The sequence below is a fragment of the Tenrec ecaudatus genome, chromosome X (genome assembly GCF_050624435.1).
Source record: "Tenrec ecaudatus isolate mTenEca1 chromosome X, mTenEca1.hap1, whole genome shotgun sequence".
NCBI lineage: Eukaryota > Metazoa > Chordata > Mammalia > Afrosoricida > Tenrecidae > Tenrec > Tenrec ecaudatus.
In genome coordinates this window covers 24,300,881-24,311,192 of record NC_134548.1, presented here as the reverse complement: position 1 = coordinate 24,311,192, position 10,312 = coordinate 24,300,881, and the positions used below count along the sequence as shown (strand labels likewise).

General features: G+C 42.8%; 1 protein-coding gene across 1 annotated transcript; it reads right to left on the bottom strand.

Moving 5' to 3' along the window:
- Window positions 1-476: 476 nt before the first annotated feature.
- LOC142433228 (melanoma-associated antigen B5-like) lies at window positions 477-1,496 on the bottom strand. The gene has a single exon (XM_075538321.1). It carries the CDS (start codon window positions 1,494-1,496, stop codon window positions 477-479), a length of 1,020 nt encoding a protein of 339 aa, XP_075394436.1.
- Between the last annotated feature and the right edge of the window lie 8,816 nt (window positions 1,497-10,312).

The window sequence follows — 10,312 nt, the reverse complement described above, 5'->3', positions numbered from 1 at the left end:
TAAATCTATAGAAACAGTAACTGGATTAACAATTACCTCTTTCATGGCAAAGGAGGATAAGGGGCAATGGAGTTCTAGGAACAAAGAGTATGAAGACAAAGTTTCTGAAACAGATTGGAAACAGATTGTGGAGATGATTGCACACTCATTCTAATTGAACAATTAAGTTATAAGTTATCTCAAGTCAATTATGTAAAAACTACTTTTTAAAAATGTAATCTAGAAATCTAGAGATAAATTATATAATATTTCCCAAGTGTACTTTGTGCCATTTGAATAATCATCAATGGTTCAGCCAGTAAAAAGAAAAAAGAAAAACAAAAAATTCAGACAAGTTAAGAATTGATTATGCTTTATTTTCCACCCCTGCCAGTTCTTTATCCCAATAATCTAACAAATAGTTTCCTTGAGGTTTTCAAGATAATCTCTTATTTCAGGTCAGATGATCTAATCTGAGTTAAAGAAAACCTCAGATTTCATAGGTGTTGAGAATGGGTGCTAAACCTGAACTTGCCAAATGCATTGGCCAGGCCAGTAGCACTAACCATGCCCATCAGGCTGTGTTGGGCTGTACCTTCCTTTCTCGCATCCTGCTTATAGAGGGATGGGAGGGAACAGGGAGCAACATCATTGGCCTTCGCCATAAACTCCAGAATTTTAGTCTTGTAGGCTTCAGCATGGGCTCTGGGGCCCCACAGGAATTCATAGCAGGGTGGATCACTGTTGGGCACCTGCTGGTACTCCAGGTACTTCAGCTTCACCAGGTCTTTGGTGATGAGCTCTCCATAGATGAAGAGTTTCCTCCCAGGAAATATGCGCATAGTATTCAGGAATTCCCAGATCATCTTCTCAGTGGCATGGTGGCCCTTCAAAAAGATCACCCCCAGCAGAACCATCAGTGGCCCTGTTTTGGGAAAGCCCCTGCCGGGATGGACCAGTCTATTGTTAGGGAGGGCCAGTTTGCTGACAAGAGTATAGGATTCAATGGAGCAGTCAGCTTGCTTCACTTCAACTGCAAACCCCACCTCAAGGTTCTCAGCTGCATGCTTGAGAATCTCAGAAAACCGGTCTTTGTGTTTGGGGCTGATAATCTTCAATATATCATCCTTGGTAATGCGCTGCTTCATTTTAAACTTGTCCAGCATAAAGTGCTCCAACAAATATGCCCTCAAGGCAATAGGGTTAATGCCCAAGGCTTCATTGTTGGGGTAGTTTAAACAGTGCATATGTGGTCCCTTGACACCTTGATCAGTTCTTCTGTCTTTGGAAGTATTGATGCCAGAAGAGGGTCTCTGCGGTTCTTGGGGAGTAAAAGGACCCTTAGCAGCATCAGAACTGTGGGTGTTGCCCTCACAAATAGGAGAGGAGGAGGAAGAGGAACTGGGCTCTTCTCGTACTGTTGCCTCGCCATGAGCACCTCCCTGATCATGGGCCTTCCCTTGAACCTGCTGGTGTTTCTCATCCTTCTGGTGTTTTATCTTACGCTTTTGAGGCATGGTTCCTCTGGTCAAGGAAAGCAGTCAGCGTCCTATGCAGTAGGGCAAATGATGTGCGCTCAGGGTATGTGGGACACTGAGAAGATGTGCACCCCTCAGCACAAAGTTGCCGCCTTGGTTTTATTGAAGACATCTGCAGTTTCTTTGAGAATTCTGTGGGAGAAGGTAGAGAGTGCAACAGGTTATTTCCTGCCTATTCTGCCTGAGGTTTGCTGGAGCTGACAGCACGGTCTCATCGAGGGAAAGCCTCTATTGCTGAGTGAGAGTTTGTCTCAGTTCATGTTTAGGGTAGCATATGAAGTGGTTTCACAACTCATTCTTCTGCTGCCCTGAAAATCACACCTCAAATTAAGGTAGGTCCCCCCCTGGACCCCCCAAAGGAGAACTAAGGAGCACTTCAGCCTACCATGGTGATCCAAATCACCCAGTACTGATATCTGTCTGGGATTCACTCGTAGACCCTTCAGCTGTTATTCAGAATTTTCCTCTCTCTTCCATGGAGAAGCTCAGAGCCCGCCCCTTGGTTACCTGATGACTGAATCCTCAGCACATAGGTCTCACTTTCTAGGGATCTGATGTCAAGAAGTGAGGGGGAAGCACCACAGCCCCTTCACCCATGCCGGGACTTTGAAGACCTAAAAGAAGGAAAGAAAGTTAGGGGCCGTGCTGCCCCTTCTATTTAAAGCTGGATGATCTCCTCAGTCATTGCCTGGAGTGTGGGGTGACCTAAGATACACCCTCCCTTTTCCTGAGGCTTCATCCTGAGACCAGAATCTCTCTGGGATTCGAAGGAGCAGTGATGGTTGACTTGTTTGACCTCTCCTGTCTCTGGTATCCAAAGCTGGCTGAGGGTAGGGAAGGGATTCAAAAATGTTCCCACTGTCATCAGGTGAGTGGGCCCCAAATCTTCATCTTGACTCCATTACAACCAAGAAATAATTCTGATCTTGACCTTTGAAAATTTCCCTTGCACCAAGCCCCTTGAAACCCGATGGCAGAATAACAAGGAGAATACATTCTATCAACCATAGCCTTTTATCCGAGGGCTGCCCACAAGGCAGGCCTCTGTATATCAGTTCTGATGGAGGAAGTTTCTCTCAGCCCTAAATATAGCTTCTTCATTGAATCCCAGCCATCCCTAGGACTCCTTTTGCTGACATCAGTCCCTTACCTTAGACTAAGGCCCTTACTAGCATCTCCATTGACTGATGCCAGGAGTGGGTTTCATACCTTGCATGCCTAGAAGGGCTTAAGATGCTTTATTCCAATCAACTCTGTCCCACAACCTCAGAATAAGGCTCTCACCTCTATCATGCAACAGCGGATGAAGTCTGAGATACATCCTGAGGTTCCCCATATCTGGACCTTCCTATAAATTATCTCAAGGCTAAGAATCTGTGGGACCTTCTCTGTTGATGGATGGATTGTACCTTTAATCCACATTTATGACCAACTTGATTACTATCAGACACTGGCCTCCTACTTCTCCTAAGTTAAATAGACCCCTTGATTCAATATCCACATGTCCTTGAAAGCCTTGAAATAAAAATGATGGTATATTCATCTTGGCAACTCTGTCTGGAGCTCTTCATGTCCAAGAACACACTTAAGTCTGTCTATTGTTGACCCCATATATTGTGAAATTTCAGTCCTCTTAGTCCTTCCACATGGGATATTCATATCTTGGTTCTCATTTCTATGATTAAACATTTTTTCTGGGAAATCCAACATCCCTGTAAACACTTGTATCCTTCACAATATGTAGAAACTGGATGCCTCTCCCAGAGTAAAAAGTGACGTGAGATGAACAAGATCCAGGGGAAGGCCGGTCGTTTTATGTACCGCATATACTTGTATATAAGCCGAATTTTTCAGCACATATTTTAATGTAGTTTTTGTGGTAAAATTAGGTGCCCCGGCTGATATTCATGTCAGTGTATACTTGCGTACATACGGTAACTATGGATCACTCCAGGACAGAAGTGAACCTCACAACTCAATTAAATGGCAGGTTCAACAATAGGGAAATTTTCTTCAGAGGTTTTGGCCAAGGAGAATTTTTGTCTCCTGTGGCATGCTTTATCCAAGAGAGTCAGATATTGAAAGACGTCTACAGGATGAATGGACGTATAAGACAGTGAGTAAGAAAATCACTAAGCCTGCACATTCTCAGTTTGGCAAGGAGGTAAGCCACATATCTGGATTAGATCACTGGTTGTAAATTCCTCTAGTGACTGCATTATAAATATATTCCCCTCCTCCTAGCTTAAGAAGCCCAGGTGGAGTAGTGGGTTACACAGTGGGCTGCTAACAGTAAGGTTGGCAGTCAAAAGGCACCAGCTGCTCTGTGGAAGAAAGATGAGGTTTTAAACTACGCTAAAGAGTTACCATGTACCCAGGTACAGATAAGAGCTCAGGACACACAGAATTCATGTCAGATAAACCTCTCAGGAACAGAAATGGGAGTAGGGTTACCAGGAGGGTAGGGGGAAGGTGGGGAGAGAGAGGGGGAGAAACCGCAGTGGAAGAGTTGTAAGAGCCCACAATATAATTAGCTTAAAAAATAGATGTCACATATCAAATAAATGAATATTGATCATTGCCTTGACATTATATAAAAATATTTAAAAGTTCTTGTTATAAAATGTTAAAAAGTAAGTAGGTTTGCAGTATGTTTCCTATATACTACAAAACTCTGAAAACATCAATAAAACAATATATTAAAATATATGAATATCAATAAGTTGGAATATTTATATTATTTCATAATATACATACATGTAACTTTTAATAACAATTATGATGATTAGAAATAAATATAGGTTGAGTAAAACTGAGAATTTACTATGTGTCTAGGACTGCCCTAAATTCTCAGTCATTTACATGAATGTTTGATTTTTGGGAAATAATTCTAGATCTATTTGCCTAATTAATATACATTTAAAAAACTATAATGATATCCTTTTATGAGAAAGAAAAACCTTCAATCACCTGTGAGCAGATATTTTACAGCTGTATCTGGAAATGAAGATTCATCAATAGTTATCTTTATCACATCATCAAGGTATAAAAGTGCTCATCTTCATTCTGAAAAATGTTGTTTCTAGAAATATCAATAATGATATTTTATGAAGTTTAAAAATGATAGATCATACATTTCAATGTAATTTTTAACTTGTGTATGCATTTTTATAAATGTACATGAACACCACTTACTAAGAGGTAGGGTACAAAAAAGTAAAAGTTACAATCTCAGAGACCCACAGGGGCAGCTCTGTGCAATGACAGTATATTTTTTGTTTGTTTGTTGCAATTTTTTAGCCTACTTGGTTTGTTAATTTACTTACCTTTCTTACTACTCCAAAATGATTGAGGCACATAAGGAGAACCTTGTGCCCAAAGCACTGTTTTGGAATGCATAGTAGGAGCAGGAAACATACCACAATTCATCAGAGGTCTTAGTAAAGAAAAGCAGAAAGTAATGTTTGATGACAATCTAATTATCTAAATAGACAATTCCAGTTACCATCTAGAGATCTAACTAACTAACACAGAAATCTAATAAAATCATTGCTATTGAGTTAATTCTGACTTTTAGCATGCCAATATGTCTCAGAGCAGAGCTGGACCCCATTACCTTTCCTTTCTTCCAAGGTGTCTCTGGGCTGGTTTGAACCACCAACACTTTAGTTTATAGTCTAGAATTTAACAGGCTGTACTTTCTATAGCCTCAATAATTTTTTTAAAGAGTTAATATTCTGAAAGGAGGAGAGGTTCAAGAAAATATCAGATCCAGTTCCTTTCTTGCAGAGAGTGTTTTAGAATGGAAATTACAAACAAAGTTGTCTATGTCTGGATGGTGAGGAGAAGACTTAGATCTCTGACAACCCACCCCCTTGGCCTCCTACTTGGTTCTCAGCTTCCCCACCTTACATCACTCCTCACCCTGGGAGAGGGGCCCAGTCTCTACATAGTGGTCAGGGGGGCACACGTGGTTACCAGCATGTGGAAGGTTACATAAAGTCTGTAATCAGAGAAATGGGAACCCATACAAGGACATCCAATGTGGGAGTTAGAAATGGGAGTGAGAGAGCCTGCAGGCAGAGTGAGGGAATGAGGTCCTGCAGCAGAAAGCACTGGGCGAGGCTGGATGTCTGGAGGGGTGATTTCAACAGCCTAGGGACAAGTGAAATCTTAAGTCTGCAGGCATCACACTTGTAGGCTGATTTTAACCTCCTGAGTCAATAACCCCAAGGTTCTATTTGCTGACTTTTTGCATGCTTACTTCCTTGCCTGCCTGTGCAAGAACCAGACTTGGGGAGAACAATGTCCAGGATTATGATTGGACCTGATAAATAAGACCAGACCCAGGATTGTTCTGTTCATAACCAGGAGACAGAGAGGCCAACCAAGTACCCCGCTTCTAATACAAGCCCCCTACACACAGTTCACTCGGGAGCAAATCACTGGAGTCCCCACTTGCTATGCCAGGTGTTTTCCTTTCCATTCCAAATAAATTTTGACATTTGCTTGCCGTTTGGGCTCTGTGAGTCCATTCTTCAGTTCTCAAAACCAACAGCCCCTAACCAGCGGTTCTCAACCTGTGCATCACGACCCCTTCACGTGTCGAATGACCCTTTCACAGGGGTCACCCAATTCATAACAGTAGCAAAATGACAGTGATAAAGTAGCAATGCAAATAATTTTATGGTTTGGGGGTCAACACAACGGGAGGAACTGCATAAAAGGGTCATGTCATTAGAAAGATTGAGAACCGCTGTGCTAGACCCCAGAGCAGCTACAACATTTTGACGTCCAACCCAAGGAATCTCTATAGAACGAGAAGACAATGGCCTACTACCTATGCTTTTGCGTTTGCCTTCTCCTTTCAGTTTCTCTCTGGAAGGGGGCACATCTCCTTTGCAACCCAAGAATCCATAAACAAAATCAGGGAGACTGGGGCTTATTATCCGACGCTAGCAGCCAGCCCTGCCTAAGACTTTACCCTCCTTTAACAGATCCCCAGGCTGACTCCAAAGATCAGGAAGCACAAGTAACAAGTGACCCCAGGACCCCTGACTCATTCAGGTTGATCCCAGGGATCTGAGCTAATGATTCATTTCAGTTCCGCCTAAGTGCAAGTCCGGAGACTTTCCATTGAATTCTTTGGGTCCCCTCTCTGCCTCTCACAACCCTTTGAGTCCTTGCCTTTTCCCTGATGTATGCAGAACCCTTCTTACCAAAGGCCAGAGAGAGATGATATTCCAGTAATTGAAGAAAATATCCCAGAGTCTTCCGTAGTGATGCAGGAGTTGCCTCCAAAGAACTTCTCCAGAGTTCAGAGGTAAGCGCAGCTGAGAGACCTCCTCACTGGAAGAAAAAGAACGAAGAGAGTTCCCATGAGGCCACTCCTCTTTTTTTCTTGTTATTTTTTTCAGGGAATGCCATATTATGTGAATTGCACAGGCAACTACTTATCGCCTCAGGGTCCTTTTAAATGCTACCTTCTGATTGTGAATTTAGGAATCAAGCATTACATCTCCTCCATGAGGAGTGTCACCCTTGGTTAAGTCATCAGATTTGGTTTGTCACAAATAGACCAGAGGAGATTCCAGAGAACTAGGTTATGACTTGGATGGCAAATGGGGAGTTAGAAGCTCATTACTTACTCTTTGTTTCAAACAACCATGGAACCCTAACTTCTCCCTCTACACGTTTGAGTTTTCTGATCCTTAATACTTAAGTTTTCATTAGGAGCTCCTTGACTTCTCCAAAAGTGCTTTTACTGGATGGTTACCCTTACTAAGCTCCCAGCAGCCAATCCCTTACTGGCCCCCAGGAATGGGGTCATGCACCTCCAGGGAGTTTTTCAGAGATCAGAGCCTGACAGACTGAGTGAGTGTTGGGTTACTCTGAGCCAATAAGGCATGGCAAATCTGGTGGGGGCCTTGTGTTGGCCATGCACCACCGAGTTTGTAGTCCTATCTGTAGGGGACTCTTCTATGCTCAGAATTCTTTGTGCACTGGGCAGGTATCTCTCTTTCCTCTGAGATGGGTCCTTCTTCATTACTCTATCTGACATGACACTGAGCTGCATATTGACAAATTAGCCCCTGTTTGACCCCAGATCTTGAAGGAAGGGTGTTTAATTTTCTTTTGAGATAAGACTTGGCCCCAATATAAACTTTCTGATGAAGAACAATGCCCCCTGAAGGAAGCTTTAGTTATAATACCACCCTTCACTCTGAAGTTCCCTATGTGAAAGTCTTTTTTTTCCCCTCCATGGTAATTGGAAGTTATACAGAACTTGTCATTTGAAAACGGCTCTCCTTAAAGGCTACAGAAATGAAGGGAACTTCTAAGCCATCAGTATCTCCCCTACTCCAACCAGAATTTCCTGTTGCATCTTTGGTGAGCCCTCCCTATCCCCCTTATCCAGGACCCCTTGAGTCTATCAGTGCTACTAAAAACCCCCAAAATGAAGTCCATTTTAGAAGCAAATAAGAGCTTACAGGAGTACAACAGTGCCTTCTTCAGGCGGTGGGCTCAGGGGACTTTGTCACAAGGGTCCATGTGCCCTTTTCATCTCTGACCTCAGGAAAATTAAACCAGATCTTGGAAAGTTCTCAGATGACCCTGAAAATTATATTGACACTTTCCAGAGACTAGCCCAGACTTTGACCTTTCTGGGAGATATGTAATACTCCTACTCTACCAGACCCTGACTAGTTCTGAGAAATCCCTAGTGTTAGAAGTAGCTGAGGGCTTTGGAAATGAGTCGTACATTTTAAACACACAGGATGATATAAATACTGAGGAAAATGTCGGATTTCCTACCAGAAATCAGTTTGCCCCCTGGGTAATCTCAGAGTGGGATCCCAATAAACCTCGAGATTAGAATAGAAGGCATTTCCAAACCTGTGTCCTACAAGACCTCAGAAAGTCTAGGAGAAATCCCTTTAGTTACTCTAAGCTTCCCATCATTAATCAAGAGAAAAGGGAAAACCCCACAGAATTTCTGGAGCAATTAAGGGAGGCTATGAATACTCAAATCCTGCCTCTCCAGACTGACTTGAGAGTCAGGTCCTATTAAAGGACAAATTTATCATCTAGGCAGCCCAGACATAAGGAGAAAGCTTCAGAGCGGATTCTGGGCCCCACATCAGACTTAGCTTCCTAAAGATTTCCACCTCACTCTTTTTATAAGAGAGACAGACCGGGAGGAGAGGGAGGAGAAGAGAAAAGGGAAATTCTGCCTTTGATTTGGGAGCTCTTGGGGACTGCCCTCAGGGGGCAGCTTCTGGCACTTGTTACTTATGTGGTCAGCAGGGTCTCTTCTGAAGGAACTGCCCCAATGAGCCCAGGGACCACCTAAGCCCTACTCCTGCTATAGAGGAGACTCCTGGAGGAAGGATTGCCTTGGGCAGCATAGGCAGCCTAGGTTCAAGCCACCACTCCAACTGGTCCTGCAAGATTGAAGGAGCCCGGGGCAGTCCTGGGTACATGCATGTTCCATCACCCTCAGGGAGCCCTGCATGTGCCTAAATGTTGAGGGCAAGGAGATGGATTTTCTCCAGTTCTGGTCCTCTGTCAAAAACAATACCTTAGTCTAGGGAGTCTTGGATAAGCTTGACTCGTTTTTTCTCTCAGCCTCTGAGATGTGATTAGGGAGACTTGCTGTTTTCTGCCTTTCTGGTTGTGCCAGAAACCCCTAGCTCCTTATTGGGGAGAGATTTAGTCTCCAAGTTCCAGACAGCCATTTACATGAATGTAGGTCCAGAGTCATCTTTTGCTTGCCCCTATTGGAGTAAGAAACACAGAAGTATTTTGCCAGTTCAGAGGCATCTAGGGAAATCCAAGAATGCCATACCCGCCCTGATTAAATTAAGAGACCTCACATCATTTCCCAACCAGAGGCAGTACTCACTCAGGCCAGAAAGACAGAGCCTGTCCAAAATAATTGAGAACTTAAAAGTTCAAGGTCTTGTGGTACGCTGCAATAATACCCTCATTCTAAGAATTCAAAAACCCAATGAGAGTTGAGGACTGATATAGGATCTGATGTTGTGTACATGAGGTTGTGTTTCCCATATACCCAGCATTCCCAAACCCCTACACCCTGCTTTCCACGGTCCCTAAGGGAATTTAATGGTTTACAGTATTATACACCCCAAAATGTGCTCTTTGGTATTCATTTGCATCTGGAGGCTCTGCTTATATTTGCATTTGAAGACCTCTCTGAGCAGTCAGGCAAGCTCACCTGAACCATTTTCCCTTAAGGGTTCCTAGACACCCCTCACTTGTTCCATTAGACCCTTTCTCAAGACCCAAGTAATTTCCCCACTCAGTGGTTACTGTTTTACAGGATGTAGATGACATCCTTCTTTGGGTATTTTCTTAGATTGTCTGCCTTGAGACTACTGTTAACTAACTCTGTTAAATATATTAGCTGAAAGTGGATAAAAAAATTCCTTGGACAAGGCTTAAATGTGCCACCAGCAAATTGGCACTATCAGAAGGCTCTAGAGTCCTCGGACAAAAGATTTGAACTGCTAGTTTAAATCTTAAAGCATATACCCCATATCTAAAAGCAGCTGAGAGAGTTCTTTTTTATTTCTTAAAAGATCATTTTATTGAGTTCTCTTGCAACTCTTATTACAATTCATAAAATAATTGTATTAAGCATATTTGTACATATGTTGCCATCATCCTTTTCTAGACATTTGCTGTATATTGAGCCCTTGGTATCAGCATCTCTTTTTCCCCTCCCCACTTGCCCCCTCGTGACTCCTTAATAGATAATAAATAATTATCAT

Excerpts from the sequence above, each read along its gene's own strand:
- LOC142433228 (XM_075538321.1), bottom strand. The coding sequence starts at position 1,496 with ATGCCTCAAAAGCGTAAGATAAAACACCAGAAGGATGAGAAACACCAG.